The sequence below is a fragment of the Pelobates fuscus genome, chromosome 3 (assembly GCF_036172605.1).
Source record: "Pelobates fuscus isolate aPelFus1 chromosome 3, aPelFus1.pri, whole genome shotgun sequence".
NCBI lineage: Eukaryota > Metazoa > Chordata > Amphibia > Anura > Pelobatidae > Pelobates > Pelobates fuscus.
The window spans coordinates 45,124,644-45,146,331 of NC_086319.1; the positions used below are offsets into that span (position 1 = coordinate 45,124,644).

Consider the following 21,688-nt stretch of genomic DNA (forward strand, 5'->3'; position numbering starts at 1 on the left):
TAACCCTGCGTTTATCGTGGCAAACTATAATTTGTCCATGAAAAAAGGGAACTTGGCAACAAAAAAAAAGGGTAACATGAGAGATTAGTGTATCATATAGTTAGTCCTATTCTGGATGATACCAGTGTATCGAAAAAATGATAGTTATGAGAGCAATACCACTGGGGTTAAGGGAACGGATTCAGTGAGGAGAGAGCAGCCACAATTATGCAAACAGCGCTAGAAGGCATTAACTAACAGCCGTGCAGTTGTGTCTTTAGAAAAAATTACTCAATACCCCTCAACCGTCCCCCCATCGTCACCCCTCTGTCTGGAGATGATACAAATAATGAGAAAATAGCTACGGGAACAAGGCTCGGTGTGCAGAGAGCACTCAAAGGTTGGCCTGCAGTGCTATAGTAGACCAGGTATAGACTAGCCGACCTGCTGGATCTTTGGACTAGTAATCACCACTCGCTCAATGCACCCCCTCAGTCCCCCTGTCGCCACCCCTCTTTGTCGAGAGAAAACCTCAGTATCTCTATAGAAGACCTAATCAGTATTGCTTAACTTGCTAACTGATCATCCATACGAATAGACTCGTCACATATCCTCCCTAACTGCCTGCCTGACACGTGTTTCGGCGCCAATGCTAGCGCCTTCTTCTGAGGCTAAACGAGAAATGAGCAACGGGAGCTCCTTAAGTATCCCCACAAAACTACGTCACAGAAGTGGGCGTGTTCCACAATTTTGCGCCCAGACTGATCGAGAACGGGCCAATCACGCCCCTTGATGACGTGTTATGCTAATGAGATTCGCCGGACCCTATTAACCCCTTCTGTGCCCTTAGCATGTGTGTATTAACCATACATGTGGAGAATCCACTTGTATATACATCGAACTAAGGGCTACTACCAGGTGACAGTGCCTTGGTAAGTTTAAGAATACGGACCCGAAAAAAATCGGGGTATTAGGGACCTGAGATAAATCTCCTGTCAAACAGGTCCTCTATTAAGAGGGGACTGCTTCGGATGCATGGAGTGCCAACCGTGGGATACAATCCCGGCTGGGGCACAGGAGGGTTCGTCCGATGACACTAAGGGGGTACCAGTTCAAAGTGGGGTATTAGCATATAAGTAGGGTCCCCGTTGTTGCAAATTAGACATGAAAAAAATAATAAATGACAGTGACACCAATTAGGAGAATAAAGTGTGATGAAACAAATAATAATAGTGAGTGAAATAAATAAATTAAGATAAAATAAAATAAAATTAAATGAATAAACGGAGAAATGAACTAGGATAAATAGGGTGGGGAGTAACGAAAGTATATACAGTCCCTAAGGAAATTATGTACATATGTAATATAATCATATTTTTAGAATCTTGGTGTGATTATTTCTCAATGAAGGGAGTGAATGTAAATCCCTCATTTAGACCGTTAGGGGCCAAGGTTTTAAACCTGTAGATCCAATAACACTCTTTTAAGTAGAGTGTTGTCCAAATCACCGCCTCTATGACCTAAAGTCATTCGCTCAATCCCAGCGAACCTAACTCCCTTAGGGTCTCCGGAATGTTGGTTCCTGATGTGTCTCGACACATATTTAAGGCCACATTCACAGGTCAGGAGGTAAACTATGCCTTTGGTGCTGCAATTAAAAAATTGTTTAATGTTACAGACCACCTGATCATTTGCGTCCATAAGGTGTTTGGAGTCTTTGCAAATGTAGTTGCATGCTACACATTTGCCACACTTGTAGGTACCCTGTAGAGAAAGCCAGTTATGTCCAGATTTCTTGGAGGATAGATGGCTGGGCACTAATGTCTCTTTTAGATTTCTGCCTCTACGTGCTGTTAGGGATACGTAGGGGGTGACTATCCCTTTGAAGTGGGGGTCCTGTGATATGAGTGGCCAGAACCTGCCTAGTATCTTTTTAGCCTGGTTCCAACCTGAATCGAAATTCGCGATGCAACGAATTGGCGTTTGTGCGGCAGGTGTCAATTTGTCGTTGAGGAGTTCCAGTCTATCACTATTCAGGGCCCTTTGATACGCTTGCTTTAGACAACGGTTGGGATAGCCTCTTTCTTTAAATCTTTGTTTGAGGAGTTTGGCTTGGATGGTAAATTCCTCCACGTTAGAACAATTTCTCCTGAGCCGGAGGTACTGTCCCGTAGGGATGCCTCTCTTCAGTGTGGTAGGGTGATGGCTCTCCCACCTCAACATAGTGTTAGTTGAGGTGGGTTTCCTGAACAGAGTCGTCTCAATGGTTTGTTTTGATGTTACCCTTTTTTTTTGTTGCCAAGTTCCCTTTTTTCATGGACAAATTATAGTTTGCCACGATAAACGCAGGGTTAACAACACGATAAAACAGAGAGTAACCAGTGTATTCGTGAGATATTTAGTAGGTTTGGGGGAGCATTTCATTCGCCCAGTAACCCTTAGGTTATCACCTTAGGATACTTCATCCCCATCCTGAACGCTCTCACATCGATTGATATCCTCTCAAACTATTTTCTTTTTGTTTTGTTTCTGTTAATTGGTGTATTGTGTTCACTTTTTTTGTAATCATTATTATTTTTGTTTTGTATGTGGTCCCTACCATTAGCATTTTTTATGCAGCAACTATTAAAAGTTATGTTTTATTCCTTGTATATATGTACAGATATCCACTAGGGGGCGCCCTACTTTCTTTGACCCACCAGGTCTGCTTTTCTATTTATACAATTTTGTAAGGGTTAACCCCTAATTTGGTCGCCCCAGGACACACTACTAGTTGCTTCCCAGTTTTGGGTATCCAACTTACTTTTTCTTTATTACCCACAAGGTTTCAATACCTACCTGTGTCCTATAATATAATTTAACTCAGATCTTGGTCTGTGTGGTTCTCTTAAGTAATGGCTAACTTTTTGAACCAACTTAAAGATCCAAACCAATGGTGCCTTGACGCCGAAAATGTTTTTACAGATAAAGAGAGTGTTTTTCTCTCCCAGGACACTAGCATTGAATCTAAATTCAGACTTGTATCCAATGCTTGTAAACAGCAAATTAGACTGGGTTGGGAAATTTCCTCTATCCACAACTATCTTAACAAATCTATGATTCCCAGAGGTCTTAGAGTCCAAGTCCTGCCTAATATGCAAATGGAGGATGCTGCCCTCCTAAAGGAATGGTAGGATGCAGCTAATCTATGCTCCCGTACTTTCATGAACATTATCTGTAGATTTGAGAGCCAAAGATTGGAACTCATAAATAACAATGTTAAGGAAGCAGTTGAGGCTGTACAAAAACACAAAGATGATCCAACCTTTGACTCACAAGAATTAAAACTACAGCAGAATTTGAATAAGTACAAAGACACTATTAAAAATCGGAAGCATAAAAAGTTCATAAGGGACAATCTAGACTATAAGAACGGTAGAGTCTACAGAAAATTTAACAGAAAGAACATACGTACAGACTCAGACCAGTACTCAACATCAGAGTACGAGACTTCTGACACAGACACTGACGGCTCAAACACGAGTTCTACACCCTCCAATGTCACTCAAACAAGAGGCATCCTAAAAAAAGGGGTGGCTTTTTTAGGCCAAAACCCCCGAGAGGGGGAACCCCAAGCACAGTACAGACAAACCCGATACAGGGGGAGGTCACGCAAACGCTATTAAACTCCAGTAATAAAGTCATCAATTTCTCAGATGAGGCACTCACTGAAACCCAGGTCCAGGTTCTCACAAAGGGGTTATCCTTTGTCCCGGTTCCTCTATTCAACAAGTTTGAATGGATAAAGGATATCCACCTCTTTGGGCGGAGATTGGCCCTCCACAAATTTTTCTTTATCGAAAAAGAGAAAAAAGCCAGAGACCTGGGTTTTAGTATGAGGGAATATCAGTGCCTCAGTGATCTAGTATCTTTACTAGATGAGAATGATGGCCCTGAGTTGCTACCTTATACCGACCTACGAACCAAGAGTAAATTCACCCCGAACATTAGGGACTATAAGAACATTGACATGTTCGTCGAGTCGACTTGTAAAATGATACAAGACTTAAAATTGGATACCCTCCAACTTCGACCACACAGCAACCTTTCAAGACGTGAATGGCAAGCCCTCTGTGAACTACAGGCAAATGACGACATCGTCATCAAGCCGGCAGACAAGGGGGGAAATATAGTGGTACAAAACAAAACACAGTATGTACAAATGGCCCAAAATATACTTAAGGACAGTACCACCTATAAACACCTACCCTCTGACCCTTCGGCCAAATTTCTATTAACACTCAAAAATCTCCTGGATAAGGCATTCGATGATGGAATCCTAGGAAAAGATGAATATTCGTATATATACGTAAAGTGCCCCACTGTGTCCACCTTTTACTGTCTACCGAAGGTGCATAAACAATATGAAGTCTTGTCTGCTAGACCCATTGTGTCGGGATCTAACAACCTAACATGTAAAGCCAGTGTCTATATAGACAAGATCCTTCGCCCCTTTGTAGAAAAACTACCCTCCCATCTCAGGGACACTAAGGACACCTTGAAATGTCTAGCCTCCACCAGCCTTCCAGAGAATGCCATCCTATGCAGCCTGGACGTAGAGGCACTCTATTCATCTATCCCCCATTCCTTAGGGTTAAGACACACCAAGCACTACTTGGAAACACGCGGTCCTAGACACCAGGGCCACACCTCCTTTGTAATAGACCTGCTACAGTTTGTCCTGACCCATAACTTTTTCCTGTTCAATGGTCAATACTACCACCAGGTGCAGGGCACAGCTATGGGGACATCTTGTGCCCCATCGTATGCCAACCTGCACCTGGGGTGGTGGGAGGAGTATGTGGTCTTTAATAACTCAAATATAGAGCACACTAAGTTCATCTTTATGTGGAAACGCTATATAGATGACGTGCTAGTGGTATGGACAGGCACGAGGGAACAGTTCACGGCCTTCGTAGAGACCTTGAACTCCAATTACCTTAACCTGAAGTTTACGATGGAGATAGGTGGGTCCTCCTTGAACTTCCTCGATTGCACGTTCACAACCACATCAAAACAAACCATTGAGACGACTCTGTTCAGGAAACCCACCTCAACTAACACTATGTTGAGGTGGGAGAGCCATCACCCTACCACACTGAAGAGAGGCATCCCTACGGGACAGTACCTCCGGCTCAGGAGAAATTGTTCTAACGTGGAGGAATTTACCATCCAAGCCAAACTCCTCAAACAAAGATTTAAAGAAAGAGGCTATCCCAACCGTTGTCTAAAGCAAGCGTATCAAAGGGCCCTGAATAGTGATAGACTGGAACTCCTCAACGACAAATTGACACCTGCCGCACAAACGCCAATTCGTTGCATCGCGAATTTCGATTCAGGTTGGAACCAGGCTAAAAAGATACTAGGCAGGTTCTGGCCACTCATATCACAGGACCCCCACTTCAAAGGGATAGTCACCCCCTACGTATCCCTAACAGCACGTAGAGGCAGAAATCTAAAAGAGACATTAGTGCCCAGCCATCTATCCTCCAAGAAATCTGGACATAACTGGCTTTCTCTACAGGGTACCTACAAGTGTGGCAAATGTGTAGCATGCAACTACATTTGCAAAGACTCCAAACACCTTATGGACGCAAATGATCAGGTGGTCTGTAACATTAAACAATTTTTTAATTGCAGCACCAAAGGCATAGTTTACCTCCTGACCTGTGAATGTGGCCTTAAATATGTGGGCAAAACGATCCGCCCATTTAAAAGGCGTATTATGGAGCACATTCATTCTGTGAAAAATATGAGGGATACACCCGTGTCGAGACACATCAGGAACCAACATTCCGGAGACCCTAAGGGAGTTAGGTTCGCTGGGATTGAGCGAATGACTTTAGGTCATAGAGGCGGTGATTTGGACAACACTCTACTTAAAAGAGTGTTATTGGATCTACAGGTTTAAAACCTTGGCCCCTAACGGTCTAAATGAGGGATTTACATTCACTCCCTTCATTGAGAAATAATCACACCAAGATTCTAAAAATATGATTATATTACATATGTACATAATTTCCTTAGGGACTGTATATACTTTCGTTACTCCCCACCCTATTTATCCTAGTTCATTTCTCCGTTTATTCATTTAATTTTATTTTATTTTATCTTAATTTATTTATTTCACTCACTATTATTATTTGTTTCATCACACTTTATTCTCCTAATTGGTGTCACTGTCATTTATTATTTTTTTCATGTCTAATTTGCAACAACGGGGACCCTACTTATATGCTAATACCCCACTTTGAACTGGGACCCCCTTAGTGTCATCGGACGAACCCTCCTGTGCCCCAGCCGGGATTGTATCCCACGGTTGGCACTCCATGCATCCGAAGCAGTCCCCTCTTAATAGAGGACCTGTTTGACAGGAGATTTATCTCAGGTCCCTAATACCCCGATTTTTTTCGGGTCCGTATTCTTAAACTTACCAAGGCACTGTCACCTGGTAGTAGCCCTTAGTTCGATGTATATACAAGTGGATTCTCCACATGTATGGTTAATACACACATGCTAAGGGCACAGAAGGGGTTAATAGGGTCCGGCGAATCTCATTAGCATAACACGTCATCAAGGGGCGTGATTGGCCCGTTCTCGATCAGTCTGGGCGCAAAATTGTGGAACACGCCCACTTCTGTGACGTAGTTTTGTGGGGATACTTAAGGAGCTCCCGTTGCTCATTTCTCGTTTAGCCTCAGAAGAAGGCGCTAGCATTGGCGCCGAAACACGTGTCAGGCAGGCAGTTAGGGAGGATATGTGACGAGTCTATTCGTATGGATGATCAGTTAGCAAGTTAAGCAATACTGATTAGGTCTTCTATAGAGATACTGAGGTTTTCTCTCGACAAAGAGGGGTGGCGACAGGGGGACTGAGGGGGTGCATTGAGCGAGTGGTGATTACTAGTCCAAAGATCCAGCAGGTCGGCTAGTCTATACCTGGTCTACTATAGCACTGCAGGCCAACCTTTGAGTGCTCTCTGCACACCGAGCCTTGTTCCCGTAGCCATTTTCTCATTATTTGTATCATCTCCAGACAGAGGGGTGACGATGGGGGGACGGTTGAGGGGTATTGAGTAATTTTTTCTAAAGACACAACTGCACGGCTGTTAGTTAATGCCTTCTAGCGCTGTTTGCATAATTGTGGCTGCTCTCTCCTCACTGAATCCGTTCCCTTAACCCCAGTGGTATTGCTCTCATAACTGTATCATTTTTTCGATACACTGGTATCATCCAGAATAGGACTAACTATATGATACACTAATCTCTCATGTTACCCTTTTTTTTTTTGTTGCCAAGTTCCCTTTTTTCATGGACAAATTATAGTTTGCCACGATAAACGCAGGGTTAACAACACGATAAAACAGAGAGTAACCAGTGTATTCGTGAGATATTTAGTAGGTTTGGGGGAGCGTTTCATTCGCCCAGTAACCCTTAGGTTATCACCTTAGGATACTTCATCCCCATCCTGAACGCTCTCACATCGATTGATATCCTCCCAAACTATTTTCTTTTTGTTTTGTTTCTGTTAATTGGTGTATTGTTTCTGTTAATTATTATTTTTGTTTTGTATCTGGGTCCCTACCATTAGCATTTTTTATGCAGCAACTATTAAAAGTTATGTTTTATTCCTTGTATATATGTACAGATATCCACTAGGGGGCGCCCTACTTTCTTTGACCCACCAGGTCTGCTTTTCTATTGTAATAATGATTCAATCTAGAATAGAAATGTATATATACAGTGTTGTACTAAAGCTCCCATAAGTCACAAATCTAGTCTGAGATTTAGAGAGATAATACAAGTCCTTAGTCCTTCAGTTACCTTGTTCCTAATGCACCCATTGACTTGTGCACCCATTGACTTGTGGACCCATTGACATGTTCCATGGGTTTGCAATGGTAATTGAACCAGAAAGCCAGAGGTGGCTTATTCCGTATCTAGATCTTATTTATGATGGTATTTGTAATGGCAATGTTCTAGGTAGTAACTACTGGCCATGCTACTCTGCAGTCTGTAAAGAACATTGAAAGTCAGTGAATCTGTTTGTAGCTAATGGCAGCTCACTAACTTTACCATTTCCACTGTGTTTTAGGCTCTGGCAGAATGTCACAAAAGCCATAAACAACAAAGACCAGACCGATGCAACGCAGGAGAAGTTTGTTTTAGAAGAAGCACAAAGAAAAGCTGCCAAAGAAAGAAAAGCAACGGGTGAAGAATGGATTTGCAAGTTATTTGAACAAGATCCAATCACTGGAGAGTGGCATTACAAATTTGCAGAGTGAGTGTGTTATTTAATGAACAGTACTCTAAAAACAGCTTGTCTTCAGGATTATATATGTTCTGGAGCAGTGGTTCCTAAAACAGTCCTCAAGGCACGTCAAGGGTCCAGGGTATGTCATTATACCTGTAGGAATACAGGAAAGTGACGCTGGCTGCCATAACAGGTAGTTTTTATCTGAAAAATATATTTAGGAAAATAATCTATAATGGCAACCCTGAAAAGGTACACAATCTTTGTTTAAACTAAGTCTGTATTTTCTGTGAATCTATTTTGAATGCTCAACTGAAGCACAACTAACAAAACCATGCAGGTGGTAAATCCAATCCGTTTTACTTAAACTCCACTTACCGGTCGGATCCGGTAGCTGTGTGGAACCAGATGCCCCAGTTTGACTGTGACAGCATGTTTTACAGGAAGTAGACTTGCAGAATGTTTTGCAGCTAACAAAACCATTATTCCAGTGAGATAGCAGGCAGAAGAGTTTGCATGACCATCAGACAGCCAGTAGCAGGAAGTCTTGTGTAGGAGATTACAGAGAAGGTAGGACTTTAAAGCAGGAGTTCAAAGGACTACTACAGTTTAAAGGGACACTATAGGCACCCAGACCACTTCAGCTCATTGAAGTGGTCTGGTTGTAGTAGACCTGTCCTTTGAGCTTGTTTTTCTAGATACAGCAATGTTTTCATTGCAGGGTTAGCACAGCTCTAATGGTTGTCTTCCTGATGACCATTTGAGGTGCTTCAGCTCCAGCACACTGCGTGATATAAGGTAATTATATAACATTATAAAAAATTTTTAAACCTTGCAGAGGGGGCTCGAGAATCTAAATAGTAAGGAGAACACTGTAGCATTGGCAATGCATGTTTCCATAGCTATAGTATTCCTTTAAGAAAAATTAATTAATTAAATTAAATGGAGAAAATATTTTTGCTAGATGCTAACTTTTGCCGTATGTAGTTTTGTTTATGATCATTAATTATACCAACATGGTTGAGCATGACATAACTAATATATATTACCTGTCTTTCAGCACCCGACCATGGGATCCCTTAAACGACTTGATACAGTTTGAAAAAGATGGTGCCATCCAGTCAAAAGTCAGGCATAGGACTCCAATGGTACGTTCGGGCAGTGTAATTAGTCTCATTAACCAAGGGGCAAAGCGGGAGAAATGTGGTTTTCAGGTAGGTCTTCTGATTTTCAAGATCCAGGGCGCATGTGTCAGAGTTAAAAGTACTAATGCTTATCTGAAAGACTACCAGTACCACCACATATGCCAATATAAGGAACAGTCTGAGACCCAAAGATCTGTCCTCTTGTAAAAACAAAAATGTTTAACCCTTTCAGGACACTTTAAATGTCTCAGCATGTCAAAAGCACCACCATTTATTTTTTTTGTTACAATGCTTGCACACATTTTTATTAAAACACACACATATATATATATATATATATATATATATATATATATATGTGTGTGTGTGTGTGTGTGTGTGTGTGTGTATATTAAAGAAGATTATATCCATATATAATACGGATGTTGTGCATTCGTGGTTCTTTGTAGAATCAGTATAGAAAGTGAGACTATAGATTTAGTTACATACAACTGCAACATTTTAAAATACCTTTATCCAAACGATAGCTTCATAAAGGTCATATTTGTTTATTATGTAAATCTATTTTTTACTTTGACTAGCAAGACCAGTGAGTATACTACCTCTTTTTTTTTTTTTTTTTTTAGATATTTGTTTTACTAGCATATACAGTAATGTGGCCTCATATCTGAATATTGTACTAAATATATACATAGTTATACATAGTGGCATAAAGATATCTATCTTACAATCTTCTGGAGACACGCAGTACTATGGTGTATAATGGCTCCAGGACATCTTAATGACATTATATTCTCTAATTAGTGATTGCTCATTATATATACTCTTAGTATACATAATGCATTATTTAGTATAAATAAAATAAGAGGAAATAAACTGAAAATAAAAAAAATGTCTCTAATAATACTCTATGTGAAGTACAAATCGTGGAAAATACCATGTATTTTTCCTGATTTTGTAATTATTCAATGCCTTTGATTATCGTAGAGGTGTGGCATTTCCATATCACTTATTACAAGGAGAGCATCATGTTTGTTTATTTTTGGAAACGGCACTTCCAAATGTTAAAGAAGGAAAGCAGCAGGACTTTATTAACTGTGCAAACATAAAATGTTCCAAAATAATCCCATAACATACCAACATCACAGGGAAGGGAATGCGTATGAGGAATCCTTGTCCCTGTAATGTTTCTGTCCTGCTAAAACAGAATAGGATCATAACAAATAAACATAATTGAATAATAACATGTATGTAACATAGTATAACAAATCACTATAACTTGACATTTCAGTGATGCAGGACAAATTGCACGAGACAGTAAATATATCACAGTCTATGCAAATTTCACAATGTTTACTTTTTTGCGAGTTTTGAGAATTGATGAAAGTCTCCACTTTTGTTTTGAGATTTCAAGCACTGAAACATCCAATCCTGATCTTGAAAACAGACATCTGAAATGATTGGATGGGACATAGATATCATAGGAGGTTAATTCTAACTGCTCACACCCCAGACTACTGATCTGCCCTCTTTAACCAGTTTACAATTTGTGGTATGAAAGGTATTGGTACATGCTGTGTGTCATGAAGGGGTTAAAGTAGATGTGAAAGTGTATTAATAAAACCGATAATGTGGCAGTTCAGTAAAAATAATGTACATTTTGTACAAAGCCTGGAATTATGGGGTAGAGCTAGTCGCGCTCTTGGGTAATCGTGTTTCTAGGATTGCGATGAAGGCTGAGAATGGTATACAAGGCTCAGGAAGGAATCTTTGCTTGTCTTTTTGGTCCCAATGCAAATAATGTTATGGGAGGCCATCCTGACTGTAATTAATAAAAAAAATACTGCTTCTCGCTGTCCCTCTGCTAAACTTGAAATAAGCCAATACCGTTCTAGTTAGTGATATACGTAAGATATTACAAAATAAACTCAACTTTGGCATATCTGTTTTTTATTACCATTTACTAAATAAATAATGACGTACGAAAAGAGCGCTTCCAGAACACTTGTATTCACAAGCCATGCCAGCGTCCTGATACTATATGACCTCATTATTCTTGCTTTGAGAAGTCAGGAGATCATCCTTACATACTAGTTTATGTAAACCCTGAATAGCGTCCCTGGCTCCAAGCTGCTATTTTACTTCAGGGTTTGTGGGTGCTCTGTTATTTAAAATGTGACCTATATTGCTGTCATCACAAATGGTCCCTTAAAGAAACTCTGTCACTTGGAAACTTCTCTCCAAAAATAATGTGAATACATTGATATTTTGAACATTTTAATTCATCCAAGCTGTAACTCAGACAACTGGAATTACTAGACTTGTAATTGGATCACGATCTTCAAACCCTCAGGGACTTAACCAATTAAAAAAAAAAAAAAACTGTAATGAGATCATGTGATGCGAGCAGCCAATCAAACATCAATATGTATAGTAGCTCCCAGGTTTCCTCGGTGAACTAGTATATATTGTGCCAGCATCCCAGGTCAGTGATTTACCTGAACACATTCTATCGGCATGGAATCTCCTATTCTGCGTTGGCAGTGCTAGTGAGACATTGGCAGCGTGGATGATCGTTAAAATGTTTGTTTTTTGCTATTCTGTTAGTTTATGTATTTAAAGCATTACACAAAGCAATGTGTAGTTGTATCTAATCTGAAATACTAAGCTTCAGTTTGACTTGCAAACTGCATGAGTTATTTAATTCAAGGATTTCTCAATGCATGAGTTAAATACGCTTTAGTTAATAGCTGTAAAACATTTTCTGGACCAATTTATTATGTTCATTGCATGTGTCATCCTAATGGAGTTGGCAGAATAGGTTAAACGATGTGATTTGGAGTTGGATATGGTACAGTTAGCTATTGAACAATCTGTTGTGTTTCTTCCCATTGCTTTCCATTGTGCAGCCATTAAAAATAAAAATATTATTTATGTATCCGGAACATATTCCACGGTGCTTAACTAGTTTACTCCCGCAGAGGATGCACTTCAAGTGCAGTGACACAGATTGGATAAAGATATTAGACCTGGGCGCTGTTATTGTTTATCAGAATACCACAAATTAGAATATAATAGATTCATATTACATTGGGAGACGTTCTGTCATCCGGTAGAGCCTCAGTGTGGTGGGTTATGCTATGCATTATATGTACCAATGCTTTAAAAATGGTTTCTTTAAAGCTTTTTAGCGAGAGAGAGAAGGGTGTTATGTATTCATATGTTCTGCTTTAATGCAGCATGGATCCAGATTGTCTTGATGGATTCAGGGCAGTTTTAGGTAATGCTTATTTAACCCTATGTTGTCTCCTTCCAGGTCAGGTCTGGTGTTAAGTCCTAGGTTATCAAAAGGTAGATCCCCAGACGTTCTATACCTACAACTCTCACAATGCTTTTCCAGCCTTAAGGATATGCTTTATTGGAGCATCAGCTTCAAGTTGGCTATAATTGTAAAATGTATCTGGAAAAGTTTTCTGGATACCTATATGTAGTACTGTTTTCTCTGGATTAATTTTGTTATTGTTGTTGGTCTTTGATTATGTTTGTTTCTTTTACTTTACAGGTTTGCGTTCCAAAACTGAAACACAAGGCAGGTGGTCAGCAGAAAAAAGGTGAAAGCGGGTGTTCGTCCCCCGAACTCGATAACCACGACTCTTCAGGGAGTGAAGGTAGGAGTCATTTGCCATTTTCTCATCTCTGCAATGTTACACAAGTGCTGGAAAGGAAGCAGCCCACAGAGTTAAATACAGAGATGTCCAGCCTTATGCTAAGCCAAATGACCGTTCTCAAAGCACTGCCGTGATGCTTTGCAAGTCATAATGTATTTACCCAAATGCTACTTTTATTGCTTTCTTATCTGTCGCCTTTTTCCAAGTTAAACCGCATTCAAGACAAATATATAAAATTACCTGTTCACCATCTGAACACTTCTAGGGCAGATAGTGCAATGAACAATCACATTCTACACCTTTCAGCCTCACTCACAGAATAAATGTATAATTCTATGGGAAACCTGTTACTTTCACACCCGTGTAGAAACCCAGAACTACACAGACTGGGAAGGATCCCAAATCCTGAGAGTCTACAAAATGTCAAATCTTCATCATTAGAATGGTTGATTGACTCTGTTTTAGGGGCACCGGTTTTAGGGGTTGGATTGTTCTAAAACCTATAATGCCCTGTTATAGACCATATAGGAATGAATAGTCTGTATAATAATTAATAACATTCAAAGAGAACATCCCCTAATATGAGACTGTGTGAGAATATGTAAATAAAACAGCTGATATACTATAACTAAGAATATAGTTTTAGATGATGGTATTTCTTTTTCAGCACGATTACTAACACATAGCACTCGAGTAAGGAAAAAAGGAGCAGATCACGGAGAACTGCAAAGTGCCATAGAATCAATAAAGCGGACTCAAGAAGAAATAAACCGGTGAGGAATTTCTAGGCTCTGTTTAAAGAGTCATTCCGCAACAAAGTTCTGAAAGTAGAGCAGTCAGCGTTAACATTCCATTGGCTTCCAGTGAGATTGCCCCCTGTTGTCTGATTTAGTTATATGGAGCTGGATGGCTTCCGTGTCCCTTATCTTAGGGCATATTTCCAATGACTGGGATATGATGTTAAGGGCACAGTGTATTAGAGCGCCAGTGGCTGCTATCAAATGATTGTTTTGACAGGTTACCTTAAGCTTAACTCTCCCTTCCTGAGGACACTGACATTTCTGTTACCCTTTGGCACTTCTTCAGTTTTGCTGAAATTTATCTCCCATCATCCTTAGCCAATCGACTGAGGCTCATGTAAAATCTATTTAAGTAGCAGGAAAGCTATAGGCTGGCTACTCCTGGTTTAAAGATACAATATATGTCCGTGACATCTAACCGTGGCACTCCTTATGTTTCTGAACTAAACGTCTGTTGATTCTTCGCTCTGGGCTGGTTAAGCATTTTGGGAGTAGCAGTCCTGAAACATCTGGGTTGCTGTGTTTAGACTGATATATCACCGATATGTTTTGTGTGTCACTAAAATAGGTGCTTGTGTTTACAGAGAAAATAAAAGCTTTTTTTTTTTCTTTTTCTTTCTCTCTCGATAGGAACATTATCGCTCTCCGTAACCGCGTAATTGCAAATACCTCATCACATGAGAGCAGCTTTCTTCAGCAGAGAGACTTTTATATCATTTTCTTCCTGATATTACTTCAGATTGCCATTAACTATTTGTTCAAGTGAAAACAAAAAGAGAAATCGGATACTTTTGGAATATGTTCCAAGACTGTCCTTGTTGGACTGGGACCACTTTCAGCCTTGCTGTCATTTTGGAAGGGACCTGGGACAATACAGCTTTGCACCCCTTCCAGTCAGGGCATCGTATGATTAGGACTGTGGATACGTTTGTGTTTTCCAATCAGACGGCTTTAGCCTCCAAAAACGTTGTACATTTTTGTGTCCAGGATCTAAGTTACCAATTGTTCAAAAGTAAAAGTGCCAGCCTTCCCCCCTCCCCTCCCCTCTTCCTATGTATCACTGTGTATTAAATGTTGCAATATCTTGTGCTTAACTAATTCTTAAGATAAGAATCTATCTATACACATATATATATATCGGTATGAATGTGATGTACACCTTTTAGTAGAGGCTTTCCTCTTGATGCACGAGGTTGGGAACTTGGTTGACTCTGTTTTGAATTAAACTCTGAATAAGAGTATGATAAGATGCTTGTGAATGTCCCGTTTTAGACCATCTAGGTAAAATCTTAGCATAAGATCCTTAACTGTCCTTAACATGTGTTCTGCCCTGCTGGAGTTGGAAAAGTCTAATGGTGCGTTAGCTCCTGTTATTGGCATGATCTTAAACATCTTAGATCATATGCCACTAAAATCTGTCCTGTTTTAAAAACTTTCACATTTTGGATATATCATAAAATGCTAATGCTAAAACATTTCATTCCTTTGGAGTTACATACTTTTCATGGAAAGGCAGTGACTGTGAAGTGTTATGGAATAAGTAGTGATTCCAGCGAAGATATGCTTGGACGGAGGCGTAAAAGAATATAACAAAGTACTAGAAGTTAGAAAGCAAAGAAGAAAATTGGTCATCCTTCTGTTTTGTATGTAAAAAGCAAGTCTACTAGACAAGGCACAATCTCATGAGTCCTATGGACTTCTCAAAATGTCCTATCCAGGTTATATAAGGAAAGATTTTGAATTCCAGTCTTCTAGAATATTCCAAAAACAGAATGTGTCTTATTAATGTATATATTTACCCCAAGTCATAAATAACAGTATTTATTCATTAGCAGTCCCTTGATTTGCTTCTTTCCAATAATATTATGTTTTGACAGGTCCAGACTACAAGTGTAGCAAGCAGTCTATATGTTAATGACAACTTAAAATGTCTCAGAGCATAGAAGGTCATATATGAATAGAAATTCTATGGAAAGGTTCTAAACGTGGAGCAGTCACCATGGGAACCTTTAGAATGTTACTGCTAATTGCTCCACGTTTAGAAATTTGCCTCAGCACTCCCACAATGTTCTAAATTTTGTTTTGCTCATTGAGAAATAGTTTTAGTAAGCACCCAGTTCAAACAAATGAAGAATTGATAGAATTTGCACAGAATGTATATTTGCACCAATTCACAATGTATTTGTAACTTATGGAGGCACAGCTGCAGTTTAGGCAATTATTTTTAATGACCATTTCTCAATCTTACTGTTGTTCTACTATTTCCCAATAGGTTTTTTTTTTTTTCTTCTCTTTGGGGTGGTGGTATTTAACGTGCCAATCTATTTTCCAGCAACACAGGCTACAGACTAAAAAAATAAATCCCCATCTGTTGCAGGACTACAACTCATATGTTGCTTAGCCACTTGTAAGATTGGCAGAGCATTGTGAGAGTTGTGGTTGTACAACCGATTGGCATCTACTTCCTGGCCATTTTTTGCTTTACACCTTATGAACTGGATATGGCTGTGATGGCTAACGTTTGCACCCCATATATTTTTTAGATATCTTCCCCTCAATGCTCACTTAATCTGTGGCTGTGCATCATGGGAAGAGTAGTTCACAAACATCTGACTTGACTTAAGATGATTATCTACGCCTGAAGTAGTTGACATATCTAGTTCATGTATAAACTTACACTTTAAAACTAATGTGGTACTGAATTCTCCGTATTAACCACATGATCAAAGATTACATATTCAGAGTTATTGACTAACGTGTGAATTCTGTAAACATTTTAGAGCAAAATGGGGAAGCCGTGCTTTCTGTTTGACTTAAAATAAAAAAAAACAATTCATGTTCAATTCATTTAGAATTTGTGACAATTTACACATTAGTGAATAGGCCTGCTTCTGTCCTTTATTTTACATAACCTTTATATATAGCTCTGTATATAAACCGTGAAGGAGTTGAGCCCATTCAAGTCAAGAGTTGGATACAAAGGTTGAAGCTCTCATCTGTCTTTTATTAAAGAGTTGGTTTCAACGGTCTCTGTAATCTACTCAAAACATTGTAGAAATGTTTGGTTGTTAAACAAATATTGCCACGGTATTCTGATTACTTCCTAATATAGTGAATTGTTTGTTAAGCAAGTGTGAATTATGTCTCTCTACATTTACCAGAATTAAGTGACTATAGGTTATATAGTGTTACACCAAAACTGTCCCTTAGATAATGACAAGTAGTGCTTCATTCAATGTGTAGATTAAGCATGGTAGTGCACCACCTTGTGGATAATTAGTAAAATAACATTCAGTCTTACTGACGTATTGAGCAATGTACTTTATCAATTCAGTCTGTGTGTCTTTAAGTGCTGGGCAATATTTTTTCATGATTAACCGCTTTGGAAAAATGCCATAATTACATTAGTAATTTGTTTGTAATTTCTTGTGCTGAAGAAAAAGAGAGAACGGTCCAGTTCTCTCATTACCTTTCTAAAAGCATATCTTTTTAATAAGAGTACCTGACTGCAGGGAGGGGTGGTACACACGTATCTCACATTTTTTTTTTCTTTCCAAAGCATCTGGGATTTATAGTTCTAAAACAGGTATATAGGAGATACCTTATGGTCTTCCCTGCCGTACTCTGTTTGGGAAGCGGTTTGCTTTAATTCCAGTTCTTATTTTTTTTTTTTTTTTCTAATGGAGGGCGGCTACAATTCAAAGCCTTTTTTAATGTTTAACCTAATCAGTGCTAAAAGGGATGCATTGCACTAGTCTTTGTAAAAGGTACTGAAAAGTTTAGACATATATTTAAGTGTTTAGTGTCATTGTCTTGTTAAATTTGCACACACAAAATTGAGAACAATTGTCTTTGTGCATTTGTTATGGTTCCAAACACTTTCTATACCTATTCTATCTTTCATCTCATTGTAAAGTGCTGTGATTGCAGCATCCCAATGCATTGTACATTGCACTCCAAGCCTTACTTTTGAAACTAGCTTGATTAAATGTTAGAAAAAAAACATGTAATGTTATTAGCAATATATAAACATAGTGTGTTTTGTCTCATGTCACCCTATCCCTCTGGGCTTTTTGCCAGGTTACAGTCATTTACTTTTACGTGTCCCATGCATTTTTAAGCAGGTGGTTAGTTGATTAATAGGATTTGCTTGGGGATTTATTTATTTTTTGTCATTATTAATAATTAAGAATTTAAGACACTCTTTTTTTTTTTATTTATTTTTTCCCCATCACTGCTTATCTAAGGGTATTTCCTTAAATTTGAAATTGTGGATTTTTGACAAGGAAATTACACATTAAGTTCAAATTGGGAAAATTCCGCAAATATGCTATGTTGGCATTAAATTTATAACTTGCTTGTCATTTCTCCATGATCTTCATAATACCAAATAATTTCATAGGAGTTGTGCAGAGCTCCATAATAAATATATACTCTGCAGCATTTAAGATATGGTAATATAATCTGCTTGCATGCGTTACATATTACTAGGATTCCCCCTGATGCTCAGTATGTTGCACAGATTACAATGTAGTAATTATTTACATCATTTTACAATATAATTAGTGCACGCCTCACAAGTGGCTGCAAGATGTCTGATTGTTCTGACACATGAAGGAACTTGAAAATTATTTTTATTTTATTTTCCCCCCCCTCTTCCTTTTCCATAAATTGCCAAAGGGGCAACTGTTATTCCATGTTATCTAGCATAAAAAGGCTGATGATTAATCATACAATACAGTTGGATTTAATACCACTTTATGTAAATCTTGCACTTTTTCGGATGAGTCTGAAAGTCTGAGGCTGTCTGAACATAAATAACCGTGCCTTTTTTTTGACAAACTTGCGTTGAAAAGCTGATTTGAGTTTGTGTTAATGTGCATGTGATCACAATCTTTAAGACCACCCTCTTAATCTTTTCTAAGAGAAGTCTCAAACCTTGGTTGTAGAATGCCATTCGTAACCCCTTAAGGACACATGACATGTGTGACATGTCCTGATTCCCCTTTATTCCAGAAGTTTGGTCCTTAAGGGGTTAAAGGGTAAGCTGTGCTTGAAGCCTTTCCAGTTTCCCCTATTCCCTTCTGAAATTGCCTCACGCTGCAGAGGGTTTAATGACGCAGCAATATCCATGTACAAATACTTCCATCATCAGTGCTTGCTCTGACAGAACATCCTTAAATTTATAACAATGTGTGTAATGAGTGTGTGTATACACACACAATGGAGTCATAACACTTTGTGGCATATCTTTTATAGCCATAGCAACAAGCAGCGACCTCTCAGACACAAAAGTGTGACTTCATTGATGTGTTCAACACTGAAAGAATAAAGCGCTTTATTTTTGTTTTGTTTTTGTAAATGCAACTCACTGCTTTTAATTGAGATCCAATGACATGTGAGGTTCTGGCTAAACCTTTTCATTTCATCATAGCGATTTTCACATCTATTTAGGAACCATGTTGATATTAAAGGATCAGTACAGTTCAACTTTGTTAATTTTCTTCTAATTACAAATACCTTGTAAACTGGACTCTTATATTTTATATATGCACACCTGTTATTTTAACATCAATGCTTGTTTTTTGTACTGTTACATTTTTAAAAGAATAGACTGTTAAATAAAAAGCTCAAAGACCAGTGTTACATAATGACGAAGAGCCGGAACCCATGACAAAAATGAATGTGAATAAGCCTCTGAAAATATTTATATAAAAAACGATCCATGTAATGATTTTGTATGTTGAGCAAAAATGCAATTATTTAGCGTCACTGCACACATTTAAAAAAAAAAAAAAAAAAAAAAAGAGATTTTTTAGGTGGTGTGTAGGCTGTCATTGGGCTAGAATGGATTAAAATGAGAGAATTACATGTTTTTGTCTTTTGTAGCATGTTACATGTTCAATCGTGTTCACCATCTTGTTTTAATGGCTTTTTGAAAAATGAAGCACTACCACTGGTCAGTAGTTTTGTATTACCAATTAGAATAAAAACGTGATCATAATGCAGCATACATTGTTTGTCTCAAGTGTGTGAATTTCTACATTCTGTTTTATAATATCTACATGTCAAGCTTTAATATGGTATATTGACCTGGGCATTTAAACCAGGCTAAATGAATTCCTTGGTAAACTCTCTGGTGAATAATGATTAAAGATGTGTATGGGCCAGCGGACAATGAAGAACACTGTGGGATCTAAAAGGGATTATATGATACACAGTGATCTGGTGTGAGTAGAAAGGGTGGAAATGTGCAGAAGAGTATGAAAGGGTCATGCAAGGAGAAATGAAGGCAGATACACCTGACCTAGGATCCCATACTGTGAAGAATCAGAGGACAGGAGGGTTATGACTAAAATGGGGACATGACAGTGGTGTAAAAGCGGTGGTTGACACAGCCTTGCCTGCCACCTAACAGCTTTAACCCCTTAAGGACCAAACTTCTGGAATAAAAGGGAATCATGACATGTCACACATGTCATGTGTTCTTAAGGGGTTAAGGAACACATCAATGAAAAAAAAAAAAGTTTTTCTATTTTTAATTTCTTTTTTGGAGGGGGGGGGGTGGAAGACAGGTGGCGCCGGCATTTTAATAGATATAACCCCAAACATGCATGCATTTAATTCTGTGGTTTTTTTTTCATTGGGGCTTTATCTAAAATCTAGATCTCTAGCCTGCCTTTGCAAGCCCTCCCATTCTAACCCCGCCCAGACTTTCTGTGGCTGTCCAATCACAGACTCCCCAATGCAGCTGAGAAGTCTTTGCAAGGCAGGTGATCTGAGCAATTGCTGCCTCTCGAGTTTAGTTTAACTGAGTTAAACAAACCAGGAAGTAACAGGACGAGAGTGGTTGTCTGACAGCCAGGGTGGTATAACAAAACTTTACTATTTTCTATGGAAATCTACACTATGTAAAGTTTAAAAAGAAAAAAAAAAAACTACACTTACCACATAAAGCCTTTGAACAAGCAAAAGTGCCTTAGGGATTGGAGTGCCCCTTTAACACAAGTGTTTTACCTCAAAGAGCAGCCATTGTATGGAGACAGATAGCTATTTGGTTTGCTTAATCAATGCAGAATAGATCATTTTATGAAAGATGGCTGGCATTAAAATTGCTTGTTACACAAGGTTCCGATTGCATAGTATGATCAAAATAATAATCTATCGGACCACAGCACACTGTCCACTTTTAACACTGAGGCAAAAATAGTTGATCTGAAAATATTCAACTTGGTCATACCTGCAACTTGACAATTTTTACCTTACCATTCAGATTTAATTTGTGATTTTAATAAATAACCTTGTCTGTGGTTAATAATCACCTTTTTGTCTCATTATTCCATTTTAAACATGGATTCCTTGGAGTTCATGTATACAGCAAATATAAACTCCAACGAATCCATGTTTAAAATGGAATAATGAGGTAAAAAGGCGATTCTTTATTGAACTTATTTGCATAGGCCCACCCAGAACCCCTTGCAGTAGTAACATTATTGCTGATTTGCCCTAGGCAGGACAAAACTCAGGCGCCACTCCCACCCAACCCTTCCCCTCACCCCGCCTTCTAAATACACACACACATACACTAGTTAACAGAAACACCCTCACACTCACTAACAGGCACACACTAACAGACACACACATAGTCAGACACACACACACACTAACAGACATTCACACACACTCACATTAACACTTTTTTTAATTTTTTTATTTAACCCCCCCAGCCTCCTTACTTTTGGAAATGCTGGGGGGGGGGGGGTCTCCCTCTCCCTGGGGCTGCCGGTCGGGCTGCTGGGCGGGC

The 21,688-nt window shown here is 38.9% G+C and overlaps 1 protein-coding gene across 4 annotated transcripts in view; it reads left to right on the forward strand.

Moving 5' to 3' along the window:
- Nucleotides 1–14,978, forward strand: part of OSBPL8 (oxysterol binding protein like 8) — a 246,460-nt gene extending 231,482 nt beyond the window's left edge. For all 4 annotated transcript variants that reach the window (XM_063446989.1, XM_063446990.1, XM_063446992.1 and 1 more), the window contains 5 exons: nt 8,113–8,298; nt 9,332–9,419; nt 12,979–13,084; nt 13,752–13,857; nt 14,515–14,978. In XM_063446989.1, the coding sequence (XP_063303059.1) occupies nt 8,113–8,298; nt 9,332–9,419; nt 12,979–13,084; nt 13,752–13,857; nt 14,515–14,650 (622 nt within the window). In that variant the 3' untranslated portion in view covers nt 14,651–14,978. The remainder of the gene's footprint in view (nt 1–8,112; nt 8,299–9,331; nt 9,420–12,978; nt 13,085–13,751; nt 13,858–14,514) is intronic.
- Nucleotides 14,979–21,688: the final 6,710 nt, after the last annotated feature.